The 19,865-nt window shown below is 38.5% G+C and overlaps 1 protein-coding gene across 2 annotated transcripts in view; it reads left to right on the top strand.

The window, feature by feature from the left end:
* Positions 1 to 19,865, top strand: part of TRIM36 (tripartite motif containing 36) — a 53,356-nt gene that overhangs the window by 17,261 nt on the left and 16,230 nt on the right. For both annotated transcript variants that reach the window (XM_079916021.1, XM_079916020.1), the window contains exons 3-5: positions 1,924 to 2,249; positions 3,795 to 3,941; positions 8,118 to 8,213. In XM_079916021.1, the coding sequence (XP_079772147.1) occupies positions 1,924 to 2,249; positions 3,795 to 3,941; positions 8,118 to 8,213 (569 nt within the window). The remainder of the gene's footprint in view (positions 1 to 1,923; positions 2,250 to 3,794; positions 3,942 to 8,117; positions 8,214 to 19,865) is intronic.

Raw genomic sequence — 19,865 nt, 5'->3', positions numbered from 1 at the left:
CACCAGTGTATGTGTTAAAGCGTGATTTTACTGGCATAATTTACTTTTGTTTTTCCCCATTACATAATTGATCACAATCTTCTATTCATAAAACCAATAATTCATTTTTTTAAAAACATTGACTGTTGAGATTAGGTATCCATTTTAATTTATATCACCTAGTTCATGTGTGGAAGCATGCAATTAAATATGAATTTCCATTTGTTTAAACTTGACCACTGTACTATATCACTTCCAGAATTATTTGGCTTGTTTTTTCACTAAACAAAATTTTCATTGGCATGTGTTTTAAAAGTAGCTCTGCTGCTTATTTTATTATGTGCCTGCTGTGGTGTGAAATATCTTGTACTGTATTGCATGTTTTTAGAATTATTACAAGAGTATATTTTATGTCGGATTTTCAAATTTTTATGGGGCAGATTTTTTTGTATGCTTTTTTGGGTATGTTTTAAAATGTGAAGGTTAAAAATATCTTTAAATATTTTGAAAATATTTAAAATTTAAAATAGTGTAGCTGCATGTTTGTTGCATAAGTAGCTTTGGGGGCCTAATGCCATTTTGCATGGTGTAAAGTCACTTCAAATGAATAATATCGTGGGCTGATCACTAAATTTTACCTGTAGTGATTTATGTAGTGATATGCCAGATATCTTTTAAGACAGTCTTCAGTGATGATAGTAATGTTGCCAAGGCAATATTAATATAGCTGCTTAAAGACCTTTTCTAAATGTCATATACTAAGTTTACCCATTCACTTTTGGTACTGGATACATAGTAGTATGAAAGAAGGCTGTAGGTTAAAAACTTTGTGTTTATATTTAGGAAGTTATTTTGCAGGCAACCAAGGCTACATACTCAAATTTATACAGAAGAGGAGGGAACATGATAGGCATACACCTGTGTTAAACAGACTACCCCCAGATTCTTGTGAACCTGTGGGTAAGGGCCGTCATGCCTTGGTTTCTTGATTTGTTAAAATCAGGATAATACTGAAGAAGAGTGTGATGTTTAAGGTCATTCATTGTATTATTTATATATTGTAAAGTTATCTGTAATTTTTTTGGTGTATCTTCTGGCTTACTGAATTAAATAATCTTAATGATTCTTTTTTTCAGGTCATAAGAAGATATTAAATGGTTGGTTCCTCTTAAAGTCACTAGATTCTAGATCTGTGAATGAGCTTTTTACTCTTTTATAGATTGCACTCAATTAACTAATGATTTTGCCTACTGAATTTTCTAGATAAAACAATACTACAGTGGGATACCCTCTCTTGCGGTGGTTCTTAACAGTTTTGTGGTCACATATTCTTTTGAGACTCTGATAAAAGCTATGGGTTGTTTAACCAGAAAATATGTATGGATACATACATGCGAAATTTTGCATATAATTTCAAATAGTTTACCAAACTATTTGACTCTTCCTGGAGTCAATCCATGGACCCTGGCTGGGTTAAGGACTCTTGCTCTTTTAGGTATAAACTCAGTTCCTATCAATGAGCCAAGGCTGTGTTCATTTAAATGCAAGCCAAATTCCTTTGGGAATGATATATGAAATTAACTATAAATGTTAATTGTATAATTTCAAAACATCTTGACCCTGTGTAGTATTGTATTATATGTTTTGTCCACATATCTGTTTGATTTAATATGGTTTTTATATGGGATTTATTACAGAATAATTTCATTCCTTTTTGATTTGATCACTGTTTAATAACTTGGGCTTATCTTTTGTATGCCAGGGAAAAACCATTTTAAAAAAAGCATTTTCAGTACATAACTTGATTTATATGGAGCCACTTTGAGTATTATGTTTTTGCAATATGTTTGTAGTTATGTATCTTTCCAAAACATGACTCCTTAGTTTTCATTCTATCCATTTTCCTACTGATGTAACTAAACAAGGACTTAACTAATTACACAGGCTGGAAGCGCAATTCATTGACCCCTAGGACAACTACTTTTCCGTGTCCTGGCTGTGAGCATGATGTGGATCTTGGAGAACGGGGAATCAACGGTCTGTTTCGAAATTTCACTTTGGAAACTATTGTTGAAAGATATCGTCAGGCAGCCAGGGCAGCCACAGCCATTATGTGTGACCTTTGTAAACCACCACCTCAAGAATCCACAAAAAGTTGCATGGACTGTAGTGCAAGCTACTGCAATGAATGCTTCAAAATTTATCATCCTTGGGGTACTGTAAAAGCACAGCATGAGTATGTGGGCCCAACTACGAATTTTAGACCCAAGGTAAGTGAAGTTTCTATTAAGTTAGAGTATTAAACTTAATATGATAAGATAAATTGTAACAAGTCTAGAACCTGACAGTAAGAAGGGAAATAACTTTAAAAGCTGGAACAAGAAATTAAGGCCTAGTAGTTGGAGTTATTTAGTATGTTGCTAAACATCCCCAGAGCTTAGAAGGCAATATTATGGTTCACTCTATTACAATACAGTGTGATACAATACAATATATGAATGTTTGTAATGATAACTGAGTAAGAGAGGAAGGGTGATATCAGATACACTGTCTAAGATTGAAATGGTTAAAGTTAAAAAGCTTTTGTGCTTTAATATGATAAATCCATAATTGTCTAAAAGATGTGATTGGGAAACATTCTGACATTTTTAGTTACCTAAAATTGTATTATGAATAAATAAGGGTAACTACAGCCTAATAGTTTGAAGCTTATGATATAATGGTTCTATAGTATTTAAAGTGGAATTTGCATTTCTTAAATATTCTGGGTAATTTCTATAGTAACGTACAGAAAAACTTTATGAATGAAGTTATAGATGAAACAAAGTAGTGAATAGTGTAATTCACTGTAGTCAAATTCTAAAAAGGTGTCTCATCCTATAGAATATTTGCCTTATAACTTTGAGTTCTTGCATTCCTTGCAGAAAGCCTGACTTTATATTCTATTTTAAATGTAATGGCTTTGAGAATGTAGGAACCTGGGCATGCTTAGAAATTTGAAATCTTTTCCAGTTTTTCTCCTGGAGCTACACATTGGTATTAGGACTTTTTATAATGGAATTAAAAAAATTTTCTCTAAGTTATCAGACCAGTTGTAGTTGCTTAAAATCTAATCTTTTGGAATAATGGGCAGCTTTTTGATTTCCATTAACACACTAGTTTAAAAGAATCCTCCTTCTTTTCCAAATGAAAACAGCTACATTATGTAAAAATTCAGTGTAACTATGATGATAGTTTACAGAGTAAACAAAAAGGTAGAAACTTAAATCAGGAGAACACAGTTCTAAATTTGGTCAGTGTGTGTGCAATCAATATGTAAAAGCAAACATCTGGAAGCTTATAAAGTGTTCCAAGACTCTCTTAGTAACAGATTTCTTGTGAGGATAATGAGGCTATGGGTCCTCATAAGTTATTTGTTATGATACCTTAAAAAATATTGATCATGATCATTAAGAATTTACCTAGTCATTATGATCAGAGGACCTTTCTAGCTTGTTTAAGCATTTCACTTAAGTCTTATAGGAAGTAAATTTTTACCTTCTTATCAGCAGGTTTAGAGGAAATAACACTTACATAATTAATTGACCGTTTGAACCCTCAAATTGAAAAACAGTAATTCTAATGTAGAGAATTCTCATATAATGTACCAAATGCTTTTATTTCTTTTTACACTTTCATTACTTTAAATGGCTTTATTTAGTGATTTCATAAAGCAAATCTTTGTGTTTTGGGACTTTACCCAATTACTTGAAATCTTTTGAGTGCCATGTAAGCTACGAAGACCCTTAATCCCACTTTTATTCTTTATTCAATAGATTTTAATGTGCCCAGAACATGAAACGGAGAGAATAAACATGTACTGTGAATTATGTAAGAGGCCAGTTTGTCATCTCTGTAAGTTGGGTGGTAATCATTCCAACCACCGTGTAACCACTATGAGCAGTGCCTACAAAACCTTAAAGGTAGAACTTATTTTTGGAACTAAATTTTGATCCTTTATAACTTTAGACCTTTAACTTTTTCTGTATAAAATCATACTGTGCATATTGTGTGGTCTGTTTTACTGAAATGAGTTAATAATCTAAAGTGTTACTTAATGATCTATTAATATTAGGTTGTTAGTATTTCTGACCAGGCAGCTCTTTGTCCTACTGATATCTAGTTCTGAGGAAAGAGAGGGATGAAGGACACTTCATTATGATCCATCCCTACATGAGCCCAATGCCACGACATTGAGTGTGGTTACGGGAGTGACACACTTTGAAGGGTAGTAGCTGTTTTAAGACACTTGATTCTTATTGCTGCCAATAGAATTAGTATAAGCATTTTTGTTTATTCTGGTGGGTTCCAGCTAAAACTGAGTTATTTACTGTCTGTTAACCTTATACACGGCCTTTTTTTTTTTTTTCGGTACGCGGGCCTCTCACTGTTGTGGCCTTTTCTGTTGCGGAGCACAGGCCCCGGATGCGCAGGCTCAGCGGCCATGGCTCACGGGCCCAGCCGCTCCGCGGCATGTGGGATCTTCCCGGACCGGGGCACGAACCCGTGTCCCCTGAATCAGCAGGCAGACTCTCAACCACTGCGCCACCAGGGAAGCCCACATGGCCCTTTTAAAACTTTTAAATTTGATAATCTACAGCCAAGTAGGCAGTGGTATAGTGCTATTTTTTTGTTTCATTCTTTTTTCCTTTTTAAAAGGGAATCAGTTCATTTATGAATCTACTACCCATTTAAATTTTTGATTCCTTTAACAATATGTGTATGCATTTTTTGACCTGTATCTATTTTGCATCTATACATATAGTTTCATATTTTGTATTTTGTATGTCTGACATGCTCAGTCCTCCCTCTACATTCAACACATGGGTTACAGTATTGTTGTTTTATTGTCCGTCCTCATTTACTAATTCTGTTATCTGTGTCATTACTAGGTCAATTTTGACTGATTTTTCTTATCATTATGAGTTGTATTCCCCTCCTCCTTTGCAAGCCTGGCAACTTTTGATTGGCTGCCAGGTATTGTAAAGCTCACCTTGTTGGGCACTGGATATTTTTATATTCCTAAAGATATTCTTGAGTTTTCTTCTGTTGTGTGATGAAGTTACTTGGGAACAATTTGTTCCTTTTTGGTCTTGCTGTTAAGCTTTGTTAGGACAGAGCAGCATTTTGTTCTAGGACTAATTTTATGTGATTATTGAAGTAAAGCTATTTGTTTACTCTTCCCAATGCCCTATGAATTTTGAGGTTTTTTTTTTTTTTTTTAGTCTGGCTTGTGGGGAACAGGCACTATTTCCGGCATGTGTGAGCTCTGAAATTCTTCCTTCTAATTCTTTTGGGTGATACTTGCCCTGGCCTGTGGCAATTTCCTCACACATAAAAATTGATCAAAGCTCATATGAATAAGCAAGGGGGCTGCTTGGTAAATCTCTGGAGTTCTTTCTCTTTATGGCCACCTCTTCTTAGGTGTTATGTTTTATAAACTCTGGCCTCCCCAGACTCCCAGCTTCATCACCTCATTCTCACGGGAGATCCTGGGCCCCATTTGAGTTCTCTGCACCAGGCCTGGGAAGCCTTCTCCTGACAATAAGCTGAGAGCAATCATAGGCTCATCTTGTTTCCCATCCCTCAGGGACACTGTTTTTTGTTTCTTGATGTCCAGTGTCTTGAGAGCTGTTTCATTTATTCTGTTAGGATTTTTTAGTTGTTTCAAGTGGGTGAGTAAATCCAGTCTTTGTTTCCCTGTTGTGCCTCACAGTGGCAATAACACTGTTTGCTAATTTTAACTTTGACACCTTTTTTGTTTGTTTCTTATTGGTTGGATATTATATAAGTTGTCCAAATTTTTTTTTTTCTGTTACTTGGAATCAATATTTGACAATAGCATACACTTAAGTTACCCTTTGCCTTGTTAATTTCTCCCATTTATGTTTCACACTTTTAAAACTGAGACTCCATAATGGATTTTTCATTTATTCACTTTTTAGTAAGAGTAAAATCATTCAGTTTTGCTGAAAGTAGTAAACAGATCTCCCTAGATCTTCCTTTTTACTTGTTTTAGATTTTAAGCTGGAGGCCTTCATGATGTAGGTGACATAGGTAGGTTTATAATATCATTTTCATTTTTACTCACTTGAGTGTTGCAGGAAGAGAGCTCAAACTCTGCTGGGTGTTAGAATCACCTGGAACACTTGGTAAAACTATGGAAGCCAGGCCTGTACTACTTTAATGACCTTGGGCTTCTGTGTTCTTTATGGACTCTCAGGAGACTGATGCACACCAGCATTTGAGAACCACTGCTCTAGAGGAAGCTTTGAGCAACTTTGGGGTCCTTGGGAATTTAGCCTCTGATCAGTTCCTAGAGAACTGGGGTCCTAATAACACTAAAGGATTTAAACCTGCTTCTCACGTTAGATGAACTTCTTGGATAAAACGCCTAGTATCAGTGTCCGGTGCATATACTTTTTTGAGGATTATGAATAAATGGACCACTGATTCTTGGTTAAGACAGATCTAGTCTTAACACAGACTGCCTAAGTTTAAGGGGACTAAGAAGACTGGAGCCATCTCAGATAAAGGCTGTGGTTGGCCAGAGACTTGGTCTAAGCATCACAGCTCACTGGAACCACTTAGACCTTGGATGGTGTTTCTGAATTCTGTCCTCTATTCTTCTCTAGCCTATTTAGCACTGTTAACTTAAGCTGTTTCAGAACTAAGCCCTACTTCAGTTTAAATTGCCAAATTCCTTTCTTTGCTACTATAGCTAAAAAGAGTGCCAGCACTCATACCCCGTAGGTCTGGTCCTAACATGGGCCTGACAGCGGTGGTATTGGAGGAACTATCATCTTCCTTGCAGCTTGGTGCTGAGGAAGCACCTCTCAGCCTGTGACATCATGGTTAATGTGTGGTGAGGAGTTTTCTAGTTCAGCTATTGACTATGTGATATTTGTACTCAGTGAGCTTTGGTTTCCTTATCTGTAAAACGCTGGATTAAAATGCAGGATTTTAATGTCTCTTCCTATCCTTAACATCCTATGATTTCCTTCTTGGTCCCATCCTGCCTTGAGTTCTCAGAAATCTTGTTCCTCTGCCTAACAGGTCTTTCCTCTGTCCCTCCAGTGAGCCATCAAGGAAATTCGCTGGGTCTGATTGCTGGGTGTCCCAAAGAGTTAAAGATGGGCCATGCTGGAGACCTGTCACTTTCATTTCTGCATACGTTCTCTTACCCTGTAACATGGTCTAAGTAAAAAAAGAGGACGATGATATAAGAAGGAGACTCACTTCTACAATTCCTAGGAGCTTTGCCCCTCTTCTTCCTAACTCTTTTCAACCCTTAGTCCAGCTGTGAGCAAGAAATGTTCAGATCCTCCTGTCAGGGCTACAGCATGGGAGGTGTTTTCTGGGTGTTCTTATTCTCACTTAGTCTCAGGATACATCGTCTCTTACTGCTTTGTACCCTGTGGTGTTTCAGGGTATTATTGTTTGTTTTTAAATGTATTTCAGGTATATTAATGTTTTCTGGGCCACACTAGTGATCTCACCAAAATCTATGACATTATCTCTATGGTAAACTATACCAGTTTCAAAATGACTACTTTATGAACAAACTATTCAATAAGCTCTTGAAGTTACCATTTTTATAAATCTGTGTTTTCATTATTGTGTATTGTGTAATTGTTTAGTGAACATCTAGGCTGGGATGGACTCTGAAGATTATTTTGGAAGGGTCTTTGTTGTTTTTCCTGTTGTGTGTGGGGTGTGTGTGTGAGAGTGAATTATAAAATCTGGTGGAAGACAACACTATTTGGATTGCTGCCCTTCCATCTACTTAGAAGCCTTGGGAGGAAGCATTCTGGGAGTGATGATGAGACAACAAAAATATGCTATTTGTGTATTCAGGAGTTTTTACTAATCTGAGCATCACTACCTTGTTCTTTTTTCTAACTGCTTCTAATCCCTCATGTATCTTTAGGCCTGTGTGCTCAACACCAGTGACTGTTTACGCTGGGTTAATAACGATAATAACCATTGTTGATTTTACTGTCTGTTCATCATAGGCTAGAGAAGAGGATACTGTGTTAAAAGAAATTCTGGAAGGCCTTTGTTACACTTCTATTTCTGTTTCTAATATATTCCAATAGGAAAAGCTTTCAAAAGATATTGATTACCTTATTGGCAAGGAGAGCCAGGTGAAGAGTCAGATTTCTGAACTGAACTTGTTAATGAAAGAAACGGAGGTAAGTGATAAGCTGGTTTGCATATTTTTCACTTATTCATTTAGATATTCATTTATTCGTTCATAAAATCCAGAGGGTATTATTTGAGCTGGGAGTACAAAGTTGTGTTAGATCTCACTCCTGCTTTTCTGGGACTAAGAAAACAAATGTAAAATATAATGCTATGTGATCGGTGCTGATAGAGGTTGTGATTAAATGATATTGGAACACAGAGGAAAGAATGACTAATTCTTTATGTGGCAGTTAACGAGTTCTCCAAAGTAGCAATATAAGGAAAATGATAGCTTTTATGATTATCTGTATCTTATAAAACTAACAGATTGCATTTGAAAAATATACTATATGTCAATAAGACCAGGTTTATTTAAGTTTCCAGATACTCCGAAATATATTCCTGTCACATATGTTCACCAAAAGACATGTATTAAGATGTTCTTAGCTGCATTATTTGTGATAGCCACAAAACGGAAAGTACTCAAATGTTCATTAACAGTGGAATATAAATAGCAGTGAAGGATGAATATCTACAACTATGTGCAACAATGTAGATAAGTCTGGCACTAATATTGAAAGGAAGATGCCAAATACAAAGGAGTACATGCTGGGTGATTCCAAGACAGGTGAAACAAGACTGTGTTGTTCAGGATAGGAGTTACTGAAGAGAGAGAGGATTAGTGCCTGGAAAAGTTATAAGGGTGGCTTCTGGGATACTGGTAATATTGTTCAATCTGGATGCTGGTTACATGGGTGTGGTTGCAAAGCCTCACTGATCCTTACACTTATATGTACATTTTCCTCTTTGCATATTATACTTCAATAAAAAATTTTAAAAACTGATAGCACTTTAAAAATATAGTAAGAGAGGATAGGACTGGGTTATTTTAAAATTCCTAATAGTCTTCACTGATTTTGATCCCTATTTCTTTTCTCTATTTGAAATAAACTGAAGAGCCATTACCCTTGATCACTTTATGTTTTGTAATTAAATATAAAAATACTCTGGCTAGTATGAGACTGTCATTTCTTACAAATTTTTTTCAAAAATGGGTAAAAATCATTGAAAAATTATGTGAATTAGCACCATATTACCAGTAAATTTTTTTTTGAATTTTATTTTATTTATTTTTTTATAGAGCAGGTTCTTATTAGTCATCCATTTTGTACACATCAGTGTATACATGTCAATTGCAATCTCCCAATTCATCACACCACCACCCCCACCCACAGCTGCTTTCCCCTCTTGGTGTCCATACGTTTGTTCTCTACATCTGTGTCTCAATTTCTGCCCTGCAAACTGGTTCATCTGTACCATTTTTCTGGGTTCCACATATATGTGTTAATATGTGATATTTGTTGTTCTGACTTACTTCACTCTGTATGACAGTCTCTAGATTCATCCACGTCTCTACAAATGACCCAATTTTGTTCCTTTTCGTGGCTGAGTAATATTCCACTGTATATATGTACCACATCTTCTTTTTTTTTTTTTTTTTTTAACATCTTTATTGGGGTATAATTGCTTTACAATGGTGTGTTAGTTTCTGCTTTATAACAAAGTGAATCAGTCATACATAAACATATGTTCCCATATGTCTTCCCTGTTGCGTCTCCCTCCCTCCCACCCTCCCCATCCCACCCCTCCAGGCTGTCACAACGCACCGAGCCAATATCCCTGTGCCATGCGGCTGCTTCCCACTAGCTATCTACCTTACTGCGTTTGTTACTATGTATATGCCCATGACTCTCTCTCGCCCTGTCACAGCTCACCCTTCCCCCTCCCCATAACCTCAAGTCCGTTCTCTAAGAGGTCTGCGTCTTTATTCCTGCTTTACCCCTAGGTTCTTCATGACATTTTTTTCTTAAATTCCATATGTATGTGTTAGCATACGGTATTTGTCTTTTTCTTTCTGACTTACTTCACTCTGTATGACAGACTCTAGGTCTATCCACCTCATTACAAATAGCTCAATTTCGTTTCTTTTTATGGCTGAGTAATATTCCATTGTATATATGTGCCACATCTTCTTTATCCATTCGTCTGTCGATGGGCATTTAGGTTGCTTCCATGACCTGGCTATTGTAAATGGTGCTGCACTGAACATTGGGGTGCATGTGTCTTTTTTTTCTTTTTTTTTTTGCAGTACGCGGGCCTCTCACTGTTGTGGCCTCTCCTGTTGCGGAGCACAGGCTCCGGACGCGCAGGCTCAGCGGCCATGGCTCACGGGCCCAGCCGCTCCGCGGCATGTGGGATCTTCCTGAACGGGGCACAAACCCCTGTCCCCTGCATCGGCAGGCGGATGCTCAACCACTGCGCCACCAGGGAAGCCCACATGTGTCTTTTTGAATTACAGTTTTCTCTGGGTATATGGCCAGTAGTGGGATTGCTGGGTCATATGGTAATTCTATTTTTAGTTTTTTAAGGAACCTCCATAATGTTCTCCATAGTGTCTGTATCAATTTACATTCCCACCAAAAGTGCAAGAGAGTTCCCTTTTCTCCACACCCTCTCTAGCATTTGTTGTTTGTAGATTTTCTGATGATACCCATTCTAACTGGTGTGAGGTGATACCTCATTGTAGTTTTGATTTGCATTTCTCTAATAATTAGTGATGTTGAGCAGCTTTTCATGTGTCTCTTGGCCATCTTTCCATCTTCTATGGAGAAATATCTGTTGAGGTCTTCCGCCCAGTTTTTGATTGGGTTGTTTGTTTTTTTAATATTGAGCTGCATGAGCTGTTTATATATCTTGGAGATTAATTCTTTATCCATTGCTTCATTTGCGAATATTTTCTCCCTTTCTGAGGTCTGCCTTTTTGTCTTGTTTGTAGTTTCCTTTCTTTTGCAAAAGCTTTTAAGTTTCATTAGGTCCCATTTGTTTATTTTTGTTTTTATTTCCATTACTCTAGGAGGTGAATCAGAAAAGATCTTGCTGTGATTTATGTCAAAGAGTGTTCTTCTTATGTTTTCCTCTAAGAGTTTTTTTTTTTATTGGAGCGTAATTGCTTTACAATGGTGTGTTAGTTTCTGCTTTATAACAAAGTGAATCAGTTATACATATACATATGTTCCCATATCTCTTCCCTCTTGCGTCTCCCTCCCTCCCACCCTCCCTATCCCACCCCTCCAGGTGGTCACAAAGCACCGAGCTGATCTCCCTGTGCTATGTGGCTGCTTCCCACTAGCTATCTACCTTACGTTTGGTAGTGTATATATGTCCATGCCTTTCTCGCGCTTTCTCACAGCTTACCATTCCCCCTTCCCATATCCTCAAGTCCATTCTCTAGTAGGTCTGTGTCTTTATTCCTGTCTTACCCCAAGGTTATTCATGACATCTTTTTTCCTTAAATTCCATATATATGTGTTAGTATACGGTATTTGTCTTTCTCTTTCTGACTTACTTCACTCTGTATGACAGACTCTAGGTCTATCCACCTCATTACAAATAGCTCAATTTCGTTTCTTTTTATTGCTGAGGAATATTCCATTGTATATATGTGCCATATCTTCTTTATCCATTTATCCGATGGTGGACACTTAGGTTGTTTCCATCTCTGGGCTATTGTAAATAGAGCTGCAATGAACATTTTGGTACACGACTCTTTTTGAATTATGGTTTTCTCAGGGTATATGCCCAGTAGTGGGATTGCTGGGTCATATGGTAGTTCTATTTGTAGTTTTTAAAGGAACCTCCATACTGTTCTCCATAGTGGCTGTACCAATTCACATTCCCACCAACAGTGCAAAAGGGTTCCCTTTTCTCCACACTCTCTCCAGCATTTATTGTTTCTAGATTTTTTCATGATGGCCATTCTGACTGGTGCGAGATGATATCTCATTGTAGTTTTGATTTGCATTTCTCTAATGATTAATGATGTTGAGTATTCTTTCATGTGTTTGTTGGCAGTCTGTATATCTTCTTTGGAGAAATGTCTATTTAGGTCTTCTGCCCGTTTTTGGATTGGGTTGTTTGTTTTTTTGTTATTGAGCTGCAAGAGCTGCTTATAAATTTTGGAGATTAATCCTTTGTCAGTTGCTTCATTTGCAAATATTTTCTCCCATTCTGAGGGTTGTCTTTTGGTCTTGTTTATGGTTTCCTTTGCTGTGCAAAAGCTTTGAAGTTTCATTAGGTTCCATTTGTTTATTTTTGTTTTTATTTCCCTTTCTCTAGGAGGTGGGTCAAAAAGGATCTTGCTGTGATTTATGTCATAGAGTGTTCTGCCTATGTTTTCCTCTAAGAGTTTGATAGTTTCTGGCCTTACATTTAGGACTTTCCATTTTGAGCTTATTTTTGTGTATGGTGTTAGGGAGAGATCTAATCTCATACTTTTCCATGTACCTGTCCAGTTTTCCCAGCACCACTTACTGAAGAGGCTTTCCTTTCTCCACTGTACATTCCTGCCTCCTTTATCAAAGATTAGGTGACCATATGTGCGTGGGTTTATCTCTGGGCTTTCTATCCTGTTCCATTGATCTATCTGTTTTTGTGCCAGTACTATACTGTCTTGATTACTGTAGCTTTGTAGTATAGTCTGAAGTCTGGGAGCCTGATTCCTCCAGCTCCGTTTTTCTTTCTCAAGATTGCTTTGGCTATTCGGGGTCTTTTGTGTTTCCATACAAATTGTGAAATTTTTTGTTCTAGTTCTGTAAAAAATGTCAGTGGTAGTTTGATAGGGATTGCATTGAATCTGTAGATTGCTTTGGGTAGTAGAGTCATTTTCACAATGTTGATTCTTCCAATCCAAGATCATGGTATATCTCTCCATCTATTTGTATCAACTTTAATTTCTTTCATCAGTGTCTTATAATTTTCTGCATACAGGTCTTTTGTCTCCTTAGGTAGGTTTATTCGTAGATACTTCATTCTTTTTATTGCAGTGGTAAATGGGAGTGTTTTCTTGATTTCACTTTCAGATTTTTCATCATTAGTGTATAGGAATGCCAGAGATTTCTGTGCATTAATTTTGTATCCTGCTACTTTACCAAATTCATTGATTAGCTCTAGTAGTTTTCTGGTAGCATCTTTAGGATTCTTTATGTATAGTATCACGTCATCTGCAAACAGTGACAGCTTTACTTCTTCTTTTCCGATTTGGATTCCTTTTATTTCCTTTTCTTCTCTGATTGCTGTGGCTAAAACTTCCAAAACTATGTTGAATAAGAGTGGTGAGAGTGAGCAACCTTGTCTTGTTCCTGATCTTAATGGAAATGCTTTCAGTTTTTCACCATTGAGGATGATGTTGGCTGTGGGTTTGTCATATATGGTCTTTATTATGTTGAGGAAAGTTCCCTCTATACCTACTTTCTGCAGGGTTTTTATCATAAATCGGTGTTGAATTTTCTTGAAAGCTTTCTCTGCATCTATGGAGATGATCATATGGTTTTTCTCCATCAATTTGTTAATATGGTGTATCATGTTGATTGATTTGCGTATATTGAAGAATTGTTGCATTCCTGGAATAAACCCCACTTGATCATGGTGTATGATCCATTTAATGTGCTGTTGGATTCTGTTTGCTAGTATTTTGTTGAGGATTTTTGCATCTATGTTCATCAGTGATATTGGCCTGTAGTTTTCTTTGTTTGTGACATGTATGTCTGGTTTTGGTATCAGGGTAATGGTGGCCTTGTAGAATGAGTTTGGGAGTGTTCCTCCTTCTGCTATATTTTGGAAGAGTTTGAGAAGGATAGGTGTTAGCTCTTCTCTAAATGTTTGATAGAATTCGCCTGTGAAGCCATCTGGTCCTGGGCTTTTGTTTGTTGGAAGATTTTTAATCACAGTTTCAATTTCAGTGCTTGTGATTGGTCTGTTCATATTTTCTATTTCTTCCTGATTCAGTCTTGGCAGGTTGTGCATTTCAAAGAATTTGTCCATTTATCCAGGTAGTCCATTTTATTGCCATAGAGTTGCTTGTAGTAATCTCTCATGATCTTTTGTGTTTCTGCAGTGTCTGTTGTTATTTCTCCTTTTTCATTTCTAATTCTATTGATTTGAGTCTTCTCCCTTTTTTTCTTGATGAGTCTGGCTAATGGATTATCAATTTTGTTTATCTTCTCAAAGAACCAGCTTTTAGTTTTATTGATCTTTGCTATCGTTGCCTTCATTTCTTTCTTTTTTTTTTTTTTTTTTTTGCATTCTGCGGGCCTCTCACTGCTGTGGCCTCTCCCGCTGTGGAGCACAGGCTCCGGACGCGCAGGCTCAGTGGCCATGGCTCACGGGCCCAGCCACTCCGCAGCATGTGGGATCCTCCCGGACCGGGGCACGAACCCGTGTCCCCTGCATCGGCAGGCAGACTCTCAACCACTGCGCCACCAGGGAAGCCCTTTCATTTATTTCTGATCTGATTTTTATGATTTCTTTCTTTCTGCTAACTTTGGGGGGGTTTTTGTTCTTCTTTCTCTAATTGCTTTAGGTGCAAGGTTAGGTTGTTTATTCGAGGTGTTTCCTGTTTCTTAAGGTAGGATTGTATTGCTATAAACTTCCCTCTTAGAACTGCTTTTGCTGCATCCCATAGATTTTGGGTCATCGTGTCTCCACTGTCATTTGTTTCTAGGTATTTTTTGATTTCCTCTTTGATTTCTTCACTGATCACTTCGTTATTAAGTAGTGTATTGTTTAGCCTCCATGTGTTTGTATTTTTTACAGATCTTTTCCTGTAATTGTTATCTAGTCTCATAGCATTGTGGTTGGAAAAGATACTTGATACAATTTCAGTTTTCTTAAATTTACCAAGACTTGACTTGTGACCCAATATATGATCTATCCTGGAGAATGTTCCATGAGCACTTGAGAAAAATGTGTATTCTGTTGTTTTTGGATGGAATGTCCTATAAATATCAAATAAGTCCATCTTGTTTAATGTATCATTTAAAGCTTGTGTTTCCTTATTTATTTTCATTTTGGATGATCTGTCCATTGGTGAAAGTGGGGTGTTAAAGTCCCCTACTATGAATGTGTTACTGTCAATTTCCCCTTTTACTGCTGTTAGTATTTGCCTTATGTATTGAGTTGCTCCTATGTTGGGTGCATAAATATTTACAATTATTATATCTTCTTCTTGGATTGATCCCTCGATCATTTTGTAGTGTCCTTGCTTGTCTCTTGTAACATTCTTTATTTTAAAGTCTATTTTGTCTGATATGAGAATTGCTACTCCAGCTTTCTTTTGGTTTCCATTTGCATGAAATCTTTTTCCATCCCCTTACTTTCAGTCTGTATGTGTCTGTACGTCTGAAGTGGGTCTCTTGTAGACAGCAAATATATGGGTCTTGTTTTTGTATCGATTCAGCCAATCTGTGTCTTTTGGCGGGAGCATTTAGTCCATTTACATTTAAGGTAATTATCGATATGTATGTTCCTATTCCCATTTTCTTAATTGTTTTGGGTTCGTTATTGTAGGTCTTTTCCGTCTCTTGTGTTTCTTGCCTAGAGAAGTTCCTTTAGCAGTTGTTGTAAAGCTGGTTTGGTGGGGCTGAACTCTCTCAGCTTTTGCTTGTCTGTAAAGGTTTTAATTGCTCCATCAAATCTGAATGAGATCCTTGCTGGCTACAGTAATCTTGGTTGCAGGTTTTTCTCCTTCATCACTTTAAATATGTCCTGCCAGTCCCTTCTGGCTTGCAGGGTTTCTACTGAAAGATCAGCTGTTAACCTTACGGGGATTCCCTCATGTGTTATTTGTTGTTTTTCCCTTGCTGCTTTTAATATGTTTTCTTTGTATTTAATTTTTGACAGTTTGATTAGTATGTGTCTTGGCGTATTTCTCCTTGCATTTATCCTGTATGGGACTCTCTGTGCTTCCTGGACTTGATTAACTATTTCCTTTCCCATATTAGGGAAGTTTTCATCTATAATCTCTTCAAATATATTCTCAGTCCCTTTCTTTTTCTCTTCTTCTGGAACCCCTATAATTCGAATGTTGGTGTGTTTAATGTTGTCCCAGAGGTCTCTGAGAGTGTCCTCAGTTCTTTTCATTCTTTTTTCTTTATTCTGCTCTGCAGTAGTTACTTCCACTATTTTATCTTGCAGGTCATTTATCCGTTCTTCTGCCTCAGTTATTCTGCTATTGATCCCATCTAGAGTATCTTTCATTTCATTTATTGTGTTGTTCTTCGTTTTTTGTTTCATCTTTAGTTCTTCTAGGTCCTTGTTAAATGTTTCTTGCATTTTCTCTATTCTATTTCCAAGATTTTGGATCATCTTTACTATCATTATTCTCAATTCTTTTTCAGGTAGACTGCCTATTTCCTCTTCATTTGTTATGTCTGGTGGGTTTTTATCTTGCTCCTTCATCTGCTGTGTGTTTTTCTGTCTTCTCATTTTGTTTATCTTACTGTGTTTTGGGTCCCCTGTTTTTAGGCTGCAGGTTCGTAGTTCCCATTGTTTTTGGTGTCTGTCCCCAGAGGCTAAGGTTGGTTCAGTGGGTTGTGTAGTCTTCCTGGTGAACGGGACTAGTGCCTGTGTTCTGGTGGATGAGGCTGGATCTTGTCTTTCTGGTGGGTAGGTCCACGTCTGGTGGTGTGTTTTGGGGTGTCTGTGGACTTATTATGCTTTTAGGCAGCCTCTCTGCTAATGGGTGGGGTTGTGTTCCTGTCTTGCTAGTTGTTTGGCACAGGATGTCCAGCACTGTAGCTTGCTGGTTGTTGAGTGAAGCTGGGTGCTGGTGTTGAGATGGAGATCTCTGGGAGATTTTCGCCGTTTGATATTATGTGGAGCTGGGAGGTCTCTTGTGGACCAGTGTCCTGAAGTTGGCTCTCCCACCTCAGAGGCACAGCACTGACTCCTGGCTGCAGCACCAAGAGCTTTTCATCCGCGTGGCTCAGAATAAAAGGGAGAAAAAGTAGAAAGAAAGAATTACTAGAAGGAAGGAAGGAAGGAAGAAAGGAAAGAAGGAAGGAAGGAAGGAAAGAAAGAAAGAAGGGAGGGAGGGAAGGAGGGAGGAAGGAAGGAAGGAAGGAGGGAAGGAAGGAAAAGAAGAGAAAGAAGGTAAAGTAAAATAAAAGAAAGATAAAATATAATAAAGTTATTAAAATAAAAAAATAATTAAGAGAAAATAAAAGAAAAAATAATAATAATAAAAAAAAGGACGGATAGAACCCTAGGACAAATGGTGGAAGCAAAGCTATACAGACAAAAATCTCACACAGAAGCATACACATACACACTCGCAAAAAGAGGAGAAGGGGAAAAAATCATAAATCTTGCTCTCAAAGTCCACCTCCTTAAGTTGGGATGATTCGTTGTCTATTCATGTATTCCACAGATGCAGCGTACATCAAGTTGATTGTGGAGTTTTTATCTGCTGGTTCTCAGGCTGCTGGGAGAGATTTCCCTTTCTCTTCTTTGTTCTCACAGCTCCCGGGGCTCAGCTTTGGATTTGGCCCCGCCTCTGCATGTAGGTCGCCGGAGGGCAGCTGTTCTTCGCTCAGACAGGGCAGGGTTAAAGGAGCCGCTAATTCGGGGGCTCTGGCTCACTCAGGCTGGGGAGAGGAAGGGGCACGGAGTGTGGGGCGAGCCTGCGGTGGCAGAGGCCGGCGTGATGTTGCACCAGCCTTAGGCGCGCCATGCGTTCTACCGGGGGAGTTGTCCCCGGATCCCGGGACCCTGGCAGTGGCGGGCTGCACAGCCTCCCCAGAAGGGGGGTGTGTAGAGTGACCTGTGCTCGCACACAGGCTTCTTCGTGGCGGCAGCAGCAGCCTTAGCGTCTCATGCCTGTCTCTGGCGTCCGTGCTTTTAGCCGCAGCTCGCGCCCGTCTCTGGAGCTCCTTTAAGCAGTGCTCTTAATCCTCTGTCCTCGCACACCAGGAAAAAAAAGAGGGAAGAAAAAGTCTCTTGCCTCTTCGGCAGCTCCAGACCTTTTCCCGGACTCGCTCCCGGCTAGCCGTGGCGCACTAACTCCCTGCAGGCTGTGTTCACGCCGCCAACCCCAGTCCTCTCCCGGCGCTCCGACCGAAGCCCGAGCCTCAGCTCCCAGCCCTGCCCGCCCTGGCGGGTGAGCAGATAAGCCTCTTGGGCTGGTGAGTGCCGGTCGGCAGCAGTCCTCTGTGCGGGAATCTCTCCGCTTTGCCCTCCGTACCCCTGTTGCTGTGCTGTCCTCTGCGGCTCAGAAGCTCCCCCCCTCCGCCACCCGCAGTTTCCGCCCGTGAAGGGGCTTCCTAGTGTGTGGAAACCTTTCCTCCTTCACGGCTCCCTCCCACTGTTGCAGGTCCCCTTCCTATCATTTTGTCTCTGTTTATTCTTTTTTCTTTTGCCCTACCCAGGTACGTGGGGGGTTTCTTGCCTTTTGGGAGGTCTGAGGTCTTCTGCCAGCGCTCAGTAGGTGTTCTGTAGGAGTTGTTCCATGTGTAGATGTATTTCTGGTGTATCTGTGGGGAGGAAGGTGATCTCTACATCTTACTCTTCCGCCATCTTCCCGGAAGCCTACTCCTCTAAGAGTTTTATAGTGTCCAGTCTTACATTTAGGTCTCTAATCCATTTGGAGTTTATTTTTGTGTATGGTGTTAGGGAGTGTTCTAATTTCATTCTTTTACATGTAGCTGTCCAGTTTTCCCAGCACCACTTACTGAAGAGACTGTCTTTTCTCCATTGTATATCCTTGCCTCCTTTGTCATAGATTAGTTGACCATAGGTGCGTGGGTTTATTTCTGGACTTTCTATCCTGTTCCATTGATCTATATTTCTGTTTTTGTGCCAGTACCATACTGTCTTGATTACTGTAGCTTTGTAGTATAGTCTGAAGTCAGGGAGTCTGATTCCTCCAGCTCCGTTTTTTTCCCTCAAGACTGCTTTTGCTATTTGGGGTCTTTTGTGTCTCCATACAAATTTTAAGATTTTTTGTTCTAGCTCTGTAAAAAATGCCATTGGTAATTTGATAGGGAGTGCATTGAATCTGTAGATTGCTTTGGGTAGTATACTCATTTTCACAATATTGATTCTTCCAATCCAAGAAAATAGTATATCTCTCCATCTGTTGGTATCTTTAATTTCTTTCAACAGTGTCTTATAGTTTTTTGCGTACAGGTCTTTTGTCTCCCTAGGTAGGTTTATTCCTAGGTATTTTATTCTTTTTGTTGCAATGGTAAATGGGAGTGTTTCCTTAATTTCTCTTTCAGATTTTTCACCATTAGTGAATAAGAATGTAAGAGATTTCTGTGCATTAATTTTGTATCCTGCAATTTTACCAAATTCATTGATTAGCTCTAGTAGTTTTCTGGTGGCATCTTTAGGATTCTCTATGTATAGTATCATATCATCTGCAAACAGTGACAGTTTTACGTCTTTTTTCCAATTTGGTTCCTTTTATTTCTTTTTCTTCTCTGATTGCCATGACTAGGACTTCCAAAACTATGTTGAATAATAGTGGCGAAAAACAAAAAATAGTGGCGAGAGTGGACATCCTTGTCTTGTTCCTGATCTTAGAGGAAATGCTTTCAGTTTTTTACCATTGAGAATGATGTTTGCTGTGGGTTGGTCATATGTGGCCTTTATTATGTTGAGGTAGCTTCCATCTATGCCCACTTTCTGGAGAGTTTTTATCATAAATGGGTGTTGAATTTTGTCAAAAGCTTTTTCTGCATCTATTGAGATGATCATATGGTTTTTCTTCTTCAATTTGTTAATATGGTGTATCACATTGATTGATTTGCATATATTGAAGG

The sequence above is a fragment of the Stenella coeruleoalba genome (genome assembly GCF_951394435.1).
Source record: "Stenella coeruleoalba genome assembly, chromosome: 3".
Lineage (NCBI taxonomy): Eukaryota > Metazoa > Chordata > Mammalia > Artiodactyla > Delphinidae > Stenella > Stenella coeruleoalba.
Note: the sequence above shows the minus strand (reverse complement) of the source record. Positions and strands in the feature narration are given on the sequence as shown.